Raw genomic sequence first — 18,896 nt, forward strand, 5'->3', positions numbered from 1 at the left:
ATTGGTCAAGACTGTAATTGAGCATGTTTATATCAAGCTAGTGAGCCAAATCTTGTATCTCGCATGTTGTCAGCAGATTGTAAACAATTTTCATGATATAATCTATCAGTTTTGCATTACCTCCATCATCTTGTCTTGCTTTCGTTGTGTATTACTCTTGCTGCACGGTCCGCATAGATCTCATTGAGATCCCTCCTAACCGTGACTGCACCAGAAAAATCCCTTAGTGAAGTTTGGATGACATCAATATGGACCCCATAAGGGACCTGAGCCTTATTAACCCTTTATTAGAGTGTGCTTTCAAAAGGAATCCTCCTTACAAACTAACCAATTGAAGTAAAAATGTTTAATCATTTACAAGCAATATTGATTTCTAAAATACACAAAACATGAGCTAGACCATAAGAGATGTATTGGGAAAGACTTTAAGAATGAACTTTTAAAGACACTTTGAAGGAAAGACCATTGTCTCGTGATTTTAAAGCAACGGGACTAGGATCAATTATTGAAATGTTGAGATTTGAATCCATTTAAGAAACAACACCAAAAAAGTAAAATACAATAAATACAAAAATCGTACTATTTCACAATAAAAAGAACAAAGAATATTAAATATGATAAATAAAAGATACATCCAAACCAAATACTAAACCATATAAACCAAAATGAAAATCTCAAAACATCACTATCAAATTTAGGTATTCATAGTAAATATTACAACAATAAAAATATTTAATACTAACTTTAACTTTCTTAGTTAGTCAATCAGTGTCATGTAATACTAACTTTAACTTTCTTAGTTACTCAATCAGTGCCATGTAATACCATCTTTTATTATGTCTTATAGACTCCAAAATTATTAGATTCCTTTTCGTAAGGAGTGGAGTTTGTTTGTAGGTGGCAAATTGATGCATAAAATAAAAGGTCATGGTATTGTTGATCTTTGAAGAGACATGACAGATATGAGCCACGAGTAAGAGAGAGAAAAGATCGGATCAGATCTGACGCTAGAAGTTTCGTAGAATCAGATCTGACGCTAGAAGTTTCGTAGAATTCATTCTATACATTATTGTTTATGCGGTGAAACTTTTTTTTCAAAGCAAATTCTATGGTGACATCTTCCTACTCTTTAAATAAGAGATTAGACCATCAAAGAAATTCCTTCTGACAAATTGGTCATAAGCATCTACAATCTTCTGAGCACAAGATCGAGATGGGCATATAATAAATTCTTTGGTACAGAAATAATTGTTCATTTCATTATCATGATTTGTCAGTCTTAAATTTGTAGTCAAATTCATTAATTTCATTAAAAAATTGAGTGGTTCAGGTGGCATTCATGTGATTTCAGTTGATATTTATAGAATGAAGTATTGGAACTTTCTAGAAGATTACCCATCTTAGTCTTATTTCGATTGAGATCAAACTCACTTAACTTACTATCCAATTTACAAAATCTAGGTTACCCATCTCAACTTCTTCGATTCAAATACATTTCGTCATAGAGTTTGCCAAGATCAAACCCACTTAACTTATTAGTTCATTTACAAACTCTTCGAATTCAAGTGCATTCAAATGATGTTTGTGGAGTGAAACATTGAAACTTTCTGGAAGGTTACCCATCTCAGTACTACTTCGACTGAAATGCATTTAATCATAGAATTTTCCAAGATCAAACCCACTTAACTTACTACCTCATTTACAAAATCTAAGTTACCCATCTTAGTACTTAAACTCAGATACATTTCATCATAGAATGTACCAAGATCAAACCCACTTAACTTTTTGACAAACATTACATCTTATGAACCGTTCATTATGAAACCTCTGTCAACTCTTCAGTTGATAAATGAGATATTTTCCACCACATTTATGTCATTTACTTCAGATGTGTGCTGTGAGAAGTTTTTACTGCGAACTTCATTACTTTTTGAGTGCCTGTTGCTTTTTAAAAGAGAATGGAGGAGAATATAATTGAATCCCGTACTGGCCTTTAATCCAGTACAGTTTACTTGTCACATGTAGCGTGGATGCTGATCACCTGATATTTTTTACATTCAAAAGGTGGAAAATTTGGAAAATACTAGAAAAAGTTGATAAAATTAAACTAGTACAGTATTTACTCATATAAAGCAACATAAGTCTTCAAAATAAAGCCTCTGTTTACATTGTAATACCGATCAAAGGAGGAAAAATGGTGGAAGATCCAAGACGTGGTGTGAGATGCATCAGTTTACAACCAGTTGCTTGAATCTTCTTACAGACAAACAACACCAACTAGTCTATCTCAGAGTAAATCTTACTAGAGAGTTTATAGAGACAAAGCCACCTTTTATTTTGTTATGAAAACCTTAAGCATTGGCTTCAAGCGGATGCCATGGTGATGGATCTAATAGTGAGACCAGAAACATTGGACCAGACTAAAAGACATTTACATAACAGAACAGGCATTTGGGTTGTCATCACTGAAGAGTGCGGTGTACTTCTCATCAGTTCGGTTGGGATTTGGGAATGAGTAGTCCACATTTCGGACATAACCAGCAGGTGCCTTCTTCTCATAAGTCTGAGCAGCATAAGGATAGTAAACCAGATTGTAAGGAACATAGGGCCAGAACTCTGCCCTTTTGCCTGTGGCCTTCACTCTCTTTAAGACCTTGTTCCTATCAACATACCCTGTCACAGTCACTTTATGCTCCTTCCTGCTTACATCTACTGTTCTAACCCCTGCAACAACCATACAAGACAATACAGTCTTCTCTGTAAGATCTTTAGAATAAAATCACCATCTTTTTCCTTCTCTGAATATGTGATTATGATTATGTAGTGGGTTGGTTTACTTACCTTTCATGGAAGAAACAGAGTTCCTAACTTTCCTCTCACAGCCTTCACAGTCCATTCTTACTTTTAGCTCCACAGTCTGCATCACAAGGAGGACAAACAACAGTTGTCAATTTCAGCTGGTTGCACCTTTAAATCTGGTCCAACTTCTGAATTCTTACTTTTAGGTGAAGAATATAAGCTGTGAAGAAAAAGTGAACCTTCTGCTGCAATGTATTAGCAGTGCTTAGATATTTCATTGGGTGAGATACTGGAGAAGTTGTGTTAAATGAAATGATTCACAGACAAAAAATAATTCATATGGGTCTGTTAAATCTTATAGATGCATATATAAAAGATAGAAGTAGGCTAAAAAATATATATATATATGGGTCTGTTAAATTTTATATGTGCATATATAAAAGATAGAAGTAGGCATAACTAAGGAAACACTTTTCCAGGTTATCATTCATTATCTTAGTAGTTGTAATTCTCAGCACCAATAACTATCAAAACACTCCTTATAATAACTTTGGGTGCTGGGAAAGAAATCTCTGGCTCAAGGATAGAGCGGCATATCCCAGTGCATTTCCTAAATGTTATTTTGTAACCGTCTCTAATATAATTTCATACTGTTACTGATTCTACTTATGAATTTTTGCATTTGCTGTGTTTCTGTTACTCTTCTATTTTTATGACTTGCACTAAAATATAGTGTTACTGATTCTTCTGATTCTACTTATGAATTATTGCATTTGCTGTGATTCTGTGACTCTTCTATTTTTATGACTTGCACTAAAATTTATAAGGCTCATCCTATCTATTCCAGGGTGCATGTTATTCTTTTCCAGTAGCAGTGACAGATTTAGTCAGTTGTGACCTTTTTCTTTGTCTTTGTATGATTTGCATTGATGTTTCAGATCATATTTAGCGATCCATCATCAAGAAAACAAGAACAATTCAAAAACATACATGGTCACTTTTCAAAAACAATCTTTTAAGACTTTGAAAAACTCATACCAACTACTGAGCTTCTAATCCTCCTTGTGGGGATTAATATAATTTCTTTCTTTCTCTTTGATATAAAATTCAACACCATCTACTTCAACAAGAAGTAACTATTTGTGTGTATCTTCTGATCTCAGCAATATAAGTTTATTTCCTCGACGTTTCAAATCAAACTAATAATTTTATTTCGTTCAAGAACAGGCCAACTGTTCTACCTGCTCTAACTGTTCACTCAAAAAACACAGGCACATTCATAGCATAAATAAAATGCCATGAAAGAAAATGACTCACCTGCATCTGCTTTCTCTTGCGTTTAGTGCGGCCATTAAGCAGCCTTACAACATATTCCAGAGCACCCATTTCAATCAATACTAGCGATCAGAGCAAGTAAATGACAAAAAGGATCTTTTTTTCCCAAACACAATACAGCCCTGAGCCGTTGACAGAATTTGTAGTGGACCAGTAGGTACAGCTCTGTACACAAAAGATTGTCACAAAACAAGCATTAAAATTAAAAATTCTAAACTGGGTACGTAAAACAACTAATCAACTGCACGACAGAAAGCGTGAAAGACCTACATACGAAAACAAAATCCAATGTACAAGCAAAACAGAGATTGCAGATCAGGTTGAATGGCAGAGAAGATCAGACAGCAGAAACAATGTTATAATTGAAAATACACAAAGGGTGGCTCAGACTATAAATAGAGTCAGCAAGGACAAAATCTGGGGCCAGGAAGAAAATGACTGTTTACAAGCAAAAGAAAAAAGGCCAAAGGAGTACTGTTACTGAAGCCTTCAAAATTACAGGGATTAAATGCATTTTGGGGTAGTAGATGCCAGTGAAGAATACTATCCGTGCCAATCAAGTTAATAATTCCAAAGCAAAGAGAGATCTTTTTTGAAAAAGTAAAAAACAAATCCAAACTTAAGCTCACAAAAAATTCTCAGGTGGAGCCTAGCTCCCAAGTGGTAGACAGACTAGCCCGGAAACTGAAATGCACCCAAAGAAAAGCTACATATACAATGCGTATATACCCATTATTTAGTGTATATATGTATTAAATTGCATGGTACTTGCCTTACTGACCAAGGGATTCATTCATAAACGGGTCCCTTGTCTTGTACAGGGACGGTGTAATGTATGTGGGGATGAGAAGCTAAAAAGAGAATTTTAAAGCTGGCCGACCCCTATGATAAACTGTGCTAAATGTTGGGAAATAGACAGACCATTGCACACAGTTGTAAGTGACCATTCAAATGATTGCTTTTCCTTTCTTTAAACAGTGTTTTTAATGGCTAGTATAGACTTGTAGTTTGGGGTTTGCAAACATTCCAAATGGACACTAATATCGGTGTCCTTGTCTTTCAGTAGCACCTACTGCTATATATACAATGAATATCCTACCAGCCTAGATATATATATATACAATGAATATAGGTCAATGGGTCAATTACCAAAGATGGTTGATGGAGATTTCCACATCAGATAATAATTCAGGTTGAGTGGAGAGAATTGCATGAAGAGCTCCATCATGTCTTAAGTGCATGCAACGTCCTTTACTCAATAATGTGTGCCTTTACTATTGTTGTCTCACTGATATTTTTCATGGGTTTTTTTCAACCAATAATTTTAGGAATGAGTATGACATTATTGCAGAATTTCCTATCAATGAAAGGTGACCTTAGCTTCTCTCACCTATATAAGGAAACTTAAGAAAGGACCACATTTCCATACTTGTTAAGTGCCTAAACCATCTTTAAAAAGAGGTTTATCATGCCAGATTTTTTCAACTTTTAAATACTATTGATTATCTTTTAAAAGAGGTTTATCATGGTAGATTTTTTGGAACTTCTAAATATTATTGATTATTAAGATTAAGATCAAACTGATTTTATCTTAATATTTTGTCATATAAAATATTTTTAAGTTTTTTTAAGATGTAGTAGTTATCTTTAAATTGACTCTTCTTAAACATGGTGTCATTGTCTTCCATTATATAATACGTCTCATTTTTCTTCTTTTCACTATTGAAGATCTTATTTTTTATTTTTTATTTGACTTTTATATTAAATTGACTTGGCATAATAAAGATATACAATTTAACACGTTTTAATATATGAAATATTAATAAAATCGATTTAAATGTTATTATCAACAAAAATGTTAGTCTTTCTCTATATTAATTATTAATTATATTACTGATTCTCAATTTTACATCCTACCACCATAGTATCTAGTATGTCCAGATACACATATATATGTATGTATGTATATATGTGTGATTCTTATTAATAAAAAAATTAAAAGATGCTCAAACTATTGTGATTGTTGCAAGATAAAAAAAAATAAGAACACAACTATTGATCAAATGAAAGTTACACAATTTTAAGGAAAGTGACAGCATCAAAAGAATACACACAATTATCCTCGAAACATCGCATTCTAGGACAACGAAGGTGGAAAACATGGTAGGTTTAAGTGCAAGGAAGGCCATACTAACTTCTACACTCTAGACACATTAATTGTTTTATAGAAGTCTTATAAAAGGTTTGCTAATTTTACCCTAATTATGGAAAATATATAATTCTACCCAATCAAGTGTAAGAAACCTTGTGAAGTCTTGATAGATTTGGGTTTAGGCCACTCTTTCATTGTCTTAATCTTATTTGGATCTCCCTGCACTCCTTCTTATAAAAAGAATATGATTGAGATACTTCACCCCCTACACTCCAAATAAAACCTTGTAGCACATGAATAAAAAGGAGTGAACCTTAAAAATGTTGAGAGAAATCTTCACATTATAGATGATTATCAACAAGTAAATATGCTTATAAATGAGAATTCCATAGATTTGATTTCTATATGAGATAAGGGGACAACCTTGTCTATAACAAGTTTAAGAATTTAGACTGTGTTTTTCACTAGGTTTTATCTTTTTATATCAATATCAAACTCTAGTCCTTAAAAGAGTTTTAAGTGAGATTTGTTCTATCGAGACTCTATTTTGAAGATGACTTGCTATGCACGCTGAATCTTTGAAATTGTTCTCCATCTTTTGGCTCAAGTCTCTTAACAACTTTCTTCTAGTAAATGTTATAAACAAATTAAATTGTTCCATATATATCTTCATGTTCCATTACTTTATTGGCCCTTCTTCCCATTAATGTAGATTCTAGTCTATGCAGCATACAGAATATACCTTTAATCATATTCATTCATTAATTAAAATCAAAACATTCTAATTTTAATGATTAATAAATACAATAAAAATAAATAGATATTCTAATTTTAATTTTTAATAAATACAATCAAAAGGTCCATAGTTCAATTTTTTCTTTGATACTGGATTCTAGTCAATGTTCCACGTGTTAACTTGCTATTGCTTTGTGAGCGGCCTTCATATCGTTTGGTTTAATGCTTATGATTAACTTGTGAGCTAATTGTTTAATGACACGTATCATTGAGTCTGAGTTGTCTATTGTCAATTACTATTTATGCATCATTGTCCTTATACACGTGGCACTTCCTAATATGTTACTTAGTGTCTATTTGTACGTGAATGAAATGAAGATCCTTGTCGCATAGTCCAGGTGGCAATCTTCTATTGTATCATAGTTTTAGACGGTTAGTGTGTGTTATCGATTGTGATGACGTGGTAGGCTCTGATTGCATCGTGCTTTCTAAAATTTAATTGATTTCCTTGTACATCATAATGAGTAATTATCTTTGCAAGGTGTAGAAAGTTAATGCTGAGTTGGAAAATAGATGACAAATTATTATTTCATCCCTAAGTTTTAGTGTATTGTAGCTATGAGCTAATATATTTTGCCAACTTGGTCATCAAAATAAAATCTTTTTATTGGGTCATATAACGGTTATTCTAATAGATGTACAATACATCTCTGGATATCCAAGGTGTCATGATACCAATGTAAATTTGATGTACATTAATTGTCTATATAACAATACATAATAGTCATCGATGTAGCTCCCCATAAGAAATGAAAGCCTAGAATTCAAGTTGTGATTGAAGATTTAATAGCTATGTCATTCATTATGTGAACTCATACATGCATTTAAACAAAAAAAGATGGAGATGCAAGTGAGGTTACTACTTTTGCACTAATTAGAGTCATCCAAAGCAAATTTTCGAAGTGAAAAAAGAAAAGTCTCTACAGTTGCAACAAACAAGTTTTCAACAACATTCTTAGCATTGAAATCTGTTGGTAAAGCATTTGTAGGCTTTCGTGTTGATTGATCATGGTTAAGTTCTTCTTTAAAGTTTTGATAATTTCTTTAAATTTTATAATGTAGGATTTACATGATTGTACCTATTGAGGTTTAATAACATCTAGTACATTTGAAAAGTTGCAATTTGTCATTAATCCCTAGTATACTAGATTGTTAAGGACCCCTACATTTTCCAAAAACATGTGATGCTTCCTCTTAGGCTAGTAGGGCTAGATAAGCCTAGACCATAAATTAATTAATCAATTTATCAGTTCTACAAAGAAATCCAAGCACGCCTTAGGTATTGGTATACTCTTAGGCCGATTGTTCGAAAAGTTGTAATTTGTCATTAATCCCCACTATACTAGATTGTTAAGGACTCCTACATTTTCCAAAAAAGTATGGTGCTTCCTCCTAGGCTAGTAGGGTTAGATAAGCCTGGACCATAACTTAATTAATCAATTTCTCAACCCTATAAAAATATCCATCCATGTGTTGGGTATTGGTTAGAGATGATAGCATGTTCTAGTTGTTAGTTAGGATAGTTGTCATAAGTTATTCACAATTCATAATGTATTTATAAGAATGCTTTCGGAAGTAGTGTATGTTCTTTGAATCAATGTTTTGAATTACACTCAACAATCAATCATTAAAAAGAGGACAAGTAAAAAGAAGGTGAGAGGGTGAGGAGGATGGCTCAAGTGAGAAGGGGGACAATAGATAGAAGGAGATTTCATCCAAGATAGAAAGGTAGATATCGACATTCTTTTTACCTTAGATGTGGTATCTTTATTTACCAAAGTTCCTATGTGTGATGTCATCTCTCTAACAAAATAAAAACCAATGACATTATTGATTCTCTTTATGATTTGTTCCTTTGTTCCACAATTTTCAAGTTTCAAGATGTGGTTTATGAGCAATTTGAAGGAGTTGTCATGGGTTGACCTCTATCCCTAGCCATTGCCAACCTCTACAAGGAACATTTTGAAGTCATTTCCTTAAAATCCTTACCCCTCAAACCTAGATAGTTGAAATGGTATGTAGATGACACTAATGTTTGTTGGCCACATCTTGATTATTTCAACCTCTTCCATTCCCACTTAAATAACATAGTTAATAACATCAAGCTCACTAGAGAGATTGAGTCCAGCAACCAACTTTATTTCCTCAATGTCCTCATAATCAAAAAAAATATGGATCCCTGGCTTGAACCATATATAGAAAATCCACACACACAAACCTTTACTTTCATGCCTCTTCTCACCATCATCCAACTCACAAATTTAGTATCTTAAAGACACTAGCAACTCGTGCTTATCCCATTTGTGATAAAGAGCATATAAACCAAGTGTTATCCCACCTTTACCATGTTCTCAAACTAAATGGGTACCATAACAAACACATCTTTAGATCAGTCAACCTTGCCAAAAATCTTTCATTTCCCAAACCTAAACCTATTGTTTCTGACACTTCTACCATTGCAATCCTCCTCTATATTGAAGGTATATCCAACAAAATTTCTAAAATTCTCCATAAGAAAGGCCTCATGTGTATCTTCAAACCCCTCTCCACCACAAATACCCATCCCCTCTACCAAGGATCCCACCTTGGCTACTCTTCATCAGGAGTTTACAAAGTACTTTGCTCCTATGGTATTCCATGCCTTGGAGAAGTAGGTAGATCTCTCAACACAAGGATTAAAGAGCACAATGCTAACATTAGGCACAACCACATTGCTAATTCTACCCTAGTTGAGCTCTCTTATCCCTCCAAGCATCACATTTCTATTGAGAATATCCAAGTCTTGGTCAAAAAAGAAAAAAAAAATTGAAAAAAAACTCCAAGAGACCATCCTTATTAAATGTCACCCTTCCAATATTAATTGAGATGAGGGTTGGCATCATAGCCCAACTTGGCTTCCTTTGCTTTCCTCTCTCCAAACCTTTCCTCGTCCTTCTCAATCCATTTTCCTCTAAACATTTTAGAGTGTCTCTAAGTCTTCCTTTATTTCTTTATAATTTCTTGGTTTTCTTTTCTATTTTTCTTGATTTTGTTACTTTTTCTCTTTTGTGCCCTTTTTGTCTTGTTTATGTCTTATACACATACTCTTTTTTTATCTTAATTTTCATTTTCTAATTGTTTTCTTATATATATTATTTTATTTTCATTCTTTATAGTAAATTTAGATTTATTTTTTCTAACCCATGTATAACTTTGTAACTTAAGGTAGGTTTGTTTCACACACACACACATATCTTTTTATATATCTATATTAATATCTTAAGACATAGCTTAACTAGTTCTTAATAGTTTAAGTGATTTTATTGTTTGCAGTTAATTTAATCTATTTCTCTCGTATATACATATATGTGTGTGTATACACACACATACATATGTATGTATGTATGTATGTATACAAGTATATACACAAACACATATACATATACACATATATAGACATATATGCACATATACACATACACACACATATATATATTCTTGCACTTTTTAGTTCTTATGTTCTTTGTTTGTTTTTTACTTTTTCTTTTTACTTATTTCAATTTCCATTATGTTGTATTATTTATTTTATCCCTCTTTTTTATTTCATTGTTGCTTTCTTTTACTTTTCAACTCTTGATTCTTTTCTTGATTTGTGATCCCAATTTTGATGTAAAAACTATCATACAAACAAATCCAAAAACAATAACACAAATAATATAGATTGTAGAAATATAATATCATTAATTAAAAATAAAGCTTTTAAACAATATATAATAAAAGAAAAATTAAAATTATTTTTTATAAATTTTAACTATTAATTATTAATTATTTAAATTATAAATGATAAGAAAAGAATTTGAACTCTGTTTTTATGTATTTGTCAAACTATAATTTCTTATTAATGTTATGTACTAGTATAGTTTACTATTCTATATTTAATATTAACCAATAAAAATATTAATTGACAAGCACATAATAATTACAATTAAAAAAAAAAAAAAAATACTTGTCGTTTATCAACTAAGTCGTTACACACATATATAGGTTGTGACTATACTCTCATATCGTAGGGAAATGAAAAAATTAAAAAACCTACAACATGGCATAGAAGTTTATGTAGGCTCTGACTTTACTCATTTACATTAAATTGTTTTGTTTTGTTTGACCTCACACAAATGGTTGGGATTCTGATGTCATTTTATATTTTATATTTTTTTTTTAAATTTAGACTAGGGTGATGAACTTAATATAGTTTGAAAAATTAATTTTGAACATAATAGCATAAATGAACTAGATAAGAAATGGCATATTATATAGATAGATAGATTGGAATGTGTATTGAGGAAATATTTTATGATATCTTATGTTTTTTTTTATAAATGAGACAATTAAATTTATAATATCATTTTAATAATAATATAAACTTATTAATTTTAAATTTCATAATTTTTTTAATTTCAATTTTAATTGTTTAATTTTTATTTTGTTTTAATTTTATTTTAATATTATGTGTGTGTTATAACTTACTGAAATTATTTTATTTTATTGATTGAAAAAGTTATTTTATAGTATGTTTTAGATAAGAGTTAATTTATTAAGTTAAAAGTTATTTCATTCTATTTTTATTTATTTAAAATTATTTCTATAAAAATTATAAAGTCATGTTAGTGTTTATATTAATAATTGGTATATGATTTATAGCATTAACAAGTTCGAAATGAATAAAGTTATATTTGTAAAACAACTCTTTCAAACATTATGATGTTTTAGGCAAATGGATATATTTTGATTACATTAATAAGCTTGAAATGAATAATATTTTTTTACTGAAATTAATTTATATTATTATTTTTTTATAAATTATTAGATATTTTATTTTATCTTAAATAATCTAAGGATTTGATATGTATAATTTTACTTTATTTTTATCTATATTATTTTTTATTTTACTTCTTTTTAACATATATTTATATATCTTGTATTTAAAATAGCTAAAATTTTATTTGTTTTTTATTACGTGAAAAACAGGTTTTGAAGGGACCTGAAACCCTTTACAAATCAAGCAACGGATAGAACTTGACCGCTTAACAAAGAGGAGAGAGCCATAACCAAAAAACAAAGTCTGCCTCAAAAGATAGTAAGCAATCCAACCAAAGATAGGGCCAAAAAAACCAGCCTGAACAACCAAGTACAAGGGCCCACAAGATTTACAACTGGCCTTGTGGGAACGAAGAGTCATATCAAAAGAAGGCTTGGATGTCTTTGAATGCTTCCCCTTTACAGTAATCCATCCTTCTTCAACTTTAGTTGCCGCAACAAACCAATCCGAAGAGCCCGACACCGATCTATTCAGATTGGAAGAAAGAGCATCAATAGAGCGAGCAACAACTATCGCGAACACAAGACCACATCCAGTAGATGGGGCAATAGTTGTGTCGACACATGATGAAGCAATCAGCAGAGTAAGAGACAACAAACCATTTTCAGCAGAAGGGACAGTAGCATCCTGTATCACAGCATCTTTAGTCATAGAAACATCCTTTGTGGCATCCAAAGAATCTTTCTTCTCCATTAAAGAATCCAAACCAGCCATAGTAGAAACCCCAGAATCTCGTGACTCTTTAGAAGAGTCCAAATATTTCTTTACCGTGTAATGCTACTATGAGGCCCTCGACCACCATGAGGCCACAGGATTTTTCTTCTCAAGCCCACAATTCCCAGCCGCATGGCTGGTTTTAAAGCATCTACGACACCTGAAAGGAATACCTTCATAATCCAAAGTTTGGACCCAGCTTTCAAAAGAGGATTTAATGGCAATCTTAGCTAGTAGTCCCTTAGAAACATCTAGCTCCACCAGAATGCGAGCAAAAGTAGTATGATAAAGCCTAAAGGATTCATTATCCACCATAATGAAACTCCCAATAGCATCACCTATTTCCTCAAAGAGAGAATCAACCCACAAATGGAGAGGAAGGTAAGGAAGCCAAACCCAAACTGGAATTTTGTTGAACTTCTCAAAAAGGGGGTTAAAATTAGAGTGTTAGGGTTTGGCCAAAAGCGGCATATTATCTTTCTCATAGAAAAAGCTTTCACATAGAACTTTTCTTCTATCCTTAGCATTCTCAAATTTAGCAACAAAGAAACCTTTAGCCATAGGGTTTATGTGAATTGTACCAGAAATGAGAGGATCCCAGTGATGAGAGATCCATTTATGCAGCTCTGGGAGGCTGGGCCAAATACCCTTGAATCTATAGATAGCACTATGCTCTATAAAAACCTTCACATTGTTCTCTATTTCTCGATTGAAACCCTAATTCACATCGACAGAGGTGGCACAGGAGACAGGCATAAACCCCTTCCTTCCCCTCTGCGAAAATTTGAAGATGGAACCCGTGAAACTCGAGCAAAGCCAGGACAAGGGCCCCGAGCAGCCACCGACGCCCAGGAGGGACCTGCATGACTAGGAGCATCACCAGCAATGAGATCTGAGTCATCGTCGAGGAGAGAAGCTACAAGGAAGCGGGCGGGAGAATCAAGCGAGAGCATTTTTGAAACAATGGTTTTAGCACTGAAATTTTATTTGTTATTTTATTAAATTTTTATAAGATTTTTTAATTTTAAATAAATTATTCACTTGCATATCTAATTATACAATCAGTTTAAACTATATTTAGTAATTTATTTATTGTGAATAGTCATTAACTAATTTATTCATTAAACTATATTTAGTATCTCAACACATTTATACCAACACACTCCACTCTTTATTATCATTATACCACTCAATGTAATTAATCCTAATTGTTACATGGTATTTTTCAAAATTAAAATATTTGTGATATTAAATTAACATTTATGAATAAATAAAATAGATAATTTCGCCAACAAATCTAAGTTGAAAAACATTCAAAATATCATTAAATTATAATTTTGTCTTAACAAAAATAATTATATGTTATTTCTTTAATTTCTTTATTTATAAATTTATGACTATTTTATTTATTAAAATAAAAATATTGATACAAATAAATTCAAACAGAACCTTGACATTTTATTGATCATACTTTATAAATTATTTATTTTCATAAAATTATTAAAAACGACAAACCTTATCTTATATTAAACTTTTGAATCATATACAAATATTTAAAAATCATGAATAACCCTTTTATAAACATCTATATACTCATATGCATGCATATATACTACCAACAATTTCTACTCCAAACAATATTTCAATATTAATTATATAACCTATATGGCTTGACATTCTAATAACATTTTAATATTAGAAAAGGATGAAGACATATCACTTTGACATTTTAATATTATGTAAGGATGAAGACATTGGCTCAGTGGATCACCCATTACTCTTACAAAGATTTCTTATCATCCCCTAGATTAACTTTATGTGACAAAATTGAATTAATGTAGAATGTCCCTTTCAATATAGACAGTTGTATTCATAAAGCATGGATATGTGGTATTATTTTAAGCATGTTTATCACAGAGAAGCAACCTTTGGTTTCATAAAGGGGAAAAGAGGAAAATGTAATCATGTGAAATAATAAAAAAATTCCTCAATATATAATATAGTCCATACTTTGATAGGACCTTAAACAACCAAAAAATGTTAGTGGAAACAATCTAACATGCCCACTTCAACCAACCTACTACATTTGACAATTCAATTCAAATGTTTATGTCAATAATATAAAATAAATGTCTTAATATTTAAAATATGATTTATTAAGGATATGGTGGGGAACAATCAAATTTTGGATAACTACTTATTTTTCCTAGATCTTGGTGACACCCTATTGAAATTCTTACATTGAAAAATAATAAGTGAAATGTTATAAAAACTAATCAAACCACTGTGTTGATAAGCTTATAAAAATTATGGTGATGTCATTTACTATCTTAACATGTAAAAGAGGGTAATGACATAAGGGATTTGAATTATAAAGTTACAATTATAGGAGCTCCACATTTGATGGGTTCTTCCAAGAGTTTTGTGTGTTGTTTTGTAATGTAATCAAGATCTTTTCAATATAGTTTAATTGTCTGAACTTAAAATAATTATAAAATTATTGCTTTATTATTATTTAATTTTTATGTTTGTATTATTATTTTTAAGTGCAACAAGATTAAGTATTTGTATTATGTTTAATTTCAATTTTGTATTTATTAATTTTAATAATTTATTAAGTCAATCTAATTATTATGAAGGGATATTGTCTTATCTAGTTATGTTCATAAACAAGAGAAAGGGCTCTTCCAAATGAATATAAGTTGTAAGGTCGATTTCATATTCATATATTCTGATTTTTTAAATGGTATGTTTTTTAAGTGTTATATGCTTTAATATGTGCTACTTATTATTCAATTGTACCAATGAACCATGTCCCATACATTAAGCATAATGCATATGTAGTGGTAGCAACTACTATTCCCCTTGGGATTCCTCTAAGTGATAATAATGTATCATTCTCTATTCTAGATACCCCCCCTTAGGTTGTTGTTTTTAAACCTATGGCTTGTAAGAGGAGGCGAGGACCTAAAATTATTGCTTTCCTCAAAAGTCAAAAAGCATAAGATAGGTTTTTTGTGGTTTAATTTTGATTATTGTTTGTAATGTGTAATGCCCCATCTAAAGGACCAAGGCAAAAACCTAATGAACCAAAAAAAATGAATTACTAACATCAACATACCACTACATGAAAGATAAGAAATTCACATAACTCACTTGCACTTCAATGTGCCTAATAGTGTCACATAAGAATACAAAGCCACAAGATACACATAGGATATAAGTCCTCACCAATGCATAAGCAAGGTGATACCAGTAGAAGACTAAACCTTACAGGGTAAACTCAAACACAAAGGAGCATCAAATCAGTGAATAAGGACACCTTTGAACATCTAAGGTCATCTTATGAAAGGTTTCTCATCAAGAAGATGTGAATTATCAAGGTCTAATTTTGTAGGTATTTTTTATGCTTCAGAAAATTGCGTTTGTGGAGGTCTCCAAAGTGGAATTTGGGGTCTAAACTTTCATTAGTCTCTTAGAACCATTTTTGTAGGCAAGGTTCAAGAAACTAGTTTTATATCTCTTCGAGTTCTTTCTATCGATGAAGAGAAGTTCAATTTTTTATCACTGGGCTAGAAGTTATGACCTTTTGAGGATAAGGTAAAACTTAAAACTAGATTAAGAAATAATATATTTCTTATCAGGGTTCGAGGATCAAAAATTTTCCTTACCTTGTTAACCAAGTAGAGGAAACTAGTATTACGATTTTAAGGTAGACTGGATCAATAATCAATACAAAATATAATGTAAAAAATAGAGCCAAAAAATAACAAATCATAATAACACAAAGATTTAGCATGGTTCACCCAATTTGGGCTACATCCACCAGAGAAATAGTCATCCACTTTTTTTTCTATTATCTAGCAAAGAACAAAATAATATGTTATCTAGTCGTAATGCAATGCCCTCATAAAAAAGGGTTACCTTCTAAGGAAAAGAAAATGCACAAAATATCCACTTTTAGACCTATGACCTAATGATAAATGGTCAGGATTCATTATTAATACTAACTGATCTAGGGGGCAAATGCAGCTGAAAAATACCAAAATTTAACCCTAGAAGTATGATCAGTAGCCACATACCAACAACTAGAAGAGAGAAATTTGAGGTCCAAGCCTGAAAGTTACATCTCAGGGGTTGTGGATTGGGAATGAGTCTTCCCACTTTCTGCAAATAAGTTTAAGTGTTAAGGTGAATGTCTAATAATCAATGCCTAATACACTTAGATAATTTTAGCAGTTAGAAGAAGCATTAGGGGTTTAGGGGTCGGGGTTTCACCTCATCCTTTTTACATACTTAATAAACTCCACAATGTGAAATCTAGATCCTCAAAGCTCAAAACACTTAGAATATTTTCTAGAATTTTAACTATGAAAACAATGTTCAAGAAGGATTTGTTGCTAAAATAAAGAGATTCATTTTAAGCCCAAATAAAGGTTCCTAAATTTATTTTAAGTCATAGATTGAAAGGAAATATACAAAATATTCATGCTTGATACCAACACCAAGGCACGCAACTAAACTAATTTGTTCTCATTTATTCAAATTAAAATTCCCTCTTCAATGGAGGTTTAATAAGCATAATTACAATTCACGTGGCATAAGAACCCAATGTCCTTAATTTACACATTTTTTTGAAATGAACTACTAGAATTCATGAAGAGATGATGAATACAAGGGTACAATGATACCTCTTATCAATGGCCTTTGGTCCCCAATGGTGGTTATCATTCCACTCGGCCATGAGAAACCTATAAATCCACCCCACCATGGTAGGAGATAATCGCATAGCCCAAGCACACACTCACATAAAACACAAGGGGAGAGTCCTTACACTCATGTCAAACATAGAGAGTATGCATCCAATAAAGTGAAGTAAACACCAACATAGAAAGGCATGCTACATCTTTCGAGTTCTATTCAACCTACAATAGGATTAAATGCTAGAGAGCCAATTAGGGAATCTCGTCACAAAGCACAAGGATAGCTACCACATGGAACCAAATACCCTCTCATACAGATGAGGATGCTCAATCATACAATTCCCATGCTCCTAGAGTGGGAATGTATTCCCAAGTCATCCTTAGCCTTTTCAAGTGTTGAAGGCATGTAAGAGGTAGCCATTATCTTGGTTAATTAATTCCCATGTTTCATTACTTTTCACTTGATTAATCGATTCCCACACAATACGTCCACATAATAATTCATCACAAATTAGAGAGATCATATTTTCCTCACTTTTCACAATTTCATAAAACCCTATAATTTTCTAGCAACTCCAAAAAAAAGTAGCTGAAAATTCAACAAAATTCAAAAACCATGAAACCAAATTTTGGAAGATACTATTTTGATTTAAAAGTGCCCAATACTCATCTTTTAACATAAAATATGCATTTTAATTATCCTATGAGAGATTAGGTAGCATAAGGGCATATTTTGAAATTTTCCATGAGAATTCTTCCAACAACTAAATAAACTACCAAATACAACTTTAAAAATAATGAAAATGTATTTCTTAAACTATTAAAAATGAAAATTATTACCCAAATTTTGTTCAAATTTCAAATTAAAAACTCTTCACAAACAAAATAAAATAAAATGTGTATTCCTTGTAGCAGTAAGAACCCCTTCCAAAACTTTTCATAATGCAGCTAATCTCATTCCATTTCATCCACTTTAGCTCCCACAATCCTCCAAACAAATTTTCAATTGTAGGGTTTTCTCCTCTCACAATTTTGTTCCCACCAATGCCATAGTGCAAGGATGAACAACCTTTTTCCTATTTACCCAAAAACCCACTTTCACTTTTTGTAAAGAAAATAAATAATTTAATTCTTTCAATTCCTAAATGCATATATTTCACCCTTAATTCCTAAAACATATCATTGACAATACTCATATTCACATTTAAATTTCAATCCTTAAATTACCATTTCAACTACAAATCTCATTTTTGTATTCGAATTTTAGAAAAGAAATATAAATTAAACATAAACATTCAAACACTCATTATCGGTCTTACACATGAGGCTTAGGGTTTCTGGAGTATTGTCAATCACAGTACCCGGGGTGTAATGTTGAACATAACAACAAAAAATAATATTCTCATAGAGTACGATGGGAAAGGTAAAATGGGTATAGCCAATGTGATATCTCTTGATAATGAATAACTCTGACCTATGAAGCTGAGTATAAAAATTTATAGTACTTGTAACCACTCAACACACATCAAGTATACATGTG

The 18,896-nt window shown here is 31.6% G+C and overlaps 1 protein-coding gene across 2 annotated transcripts; it reads right to left on the reverse strand.

Moving 5' to 3' along the window:
- Positions 1-2,097: 2,097 nt before the first annotated feature.
- On the reverse strand, positions 2,098-4,702 carry LOC131035179 (heavy metal-associated isoprenylated plant protein 23). Of its 2 annotated transcripts, none has more exons than XM_057966825.2 (4): positions 4,409-4,702; positions 4,117-4,299; positions 2,842-2,917; positions 2,098-2,724 (listed from the first exon to the last, which is right to left on the reverse strand). In XM_057966825.2, the coding sequence occupies exons 2-4, from the start codon at positions 4,183-4,185 to the stop codon at positions 2,432-2,434; spliced, it is 438 nt and encodes a 145-aa protein (XP_057822808.1). In that variant the 5' UTR covers positions 4,186-4,299; positions 4,409-4,702; the 3' UTR covers positions 2,098-2,431. The 2 variants fall into 2 exon arrangements, with proteins under 2 accessions (XP_057822808.1, XP_057822807.1); XM_057966824.2 differs by having other exon boundaries at positions 4,405-4,701.
- Between the last annotated feature and the right edge of the window lie 14,194 nt (positions 4,703-18,896).

This window comes from Cryptomeria japonica, chromosome 2 (genome assembly GCF_030272615.1).
Source record: "Cryptomeria japonica chromosome 2, Sugi_1.0, whole genome shotgun sequence".
In the NCBI taxonomy this organism is placed as follows: domain Eukaryota; kingdom Viridiplantae; phylum Streptophyta; class Pinopsida; order Cupressales; family Cupressaceae; genus Cryptomeria; species Cryptomeria japonica.

What these genes read in the sequence shown, in the direction of transcription:
- LOC131035179 (XM_057966825.2), bottom strand. Translation starts at nt 4,185, where the DNA reads ATGGGTGCTCTGGAATATGTTGTAAGGCTGCTTAATGGCCGCACTAAA. An exon ending in GCAAGAGAAAGCAGATGCAG is followed by an intron (nt 2,918 to 4,116) that starts GTGAGTCATTTT and finishes CTTGTGATGCAG; the next exon opens with ACTGTGGAGCTAAAAGTAAG. An exon ending in CTCTGTTTCTTCCATGAAAG is followed by an intron (nt 2,725 to 2,841) that starts GTAAGTAAACCA and finishes TGGTTGTTGCAG; the next exon opens with GGGTTAGAACAGTAGATGTA.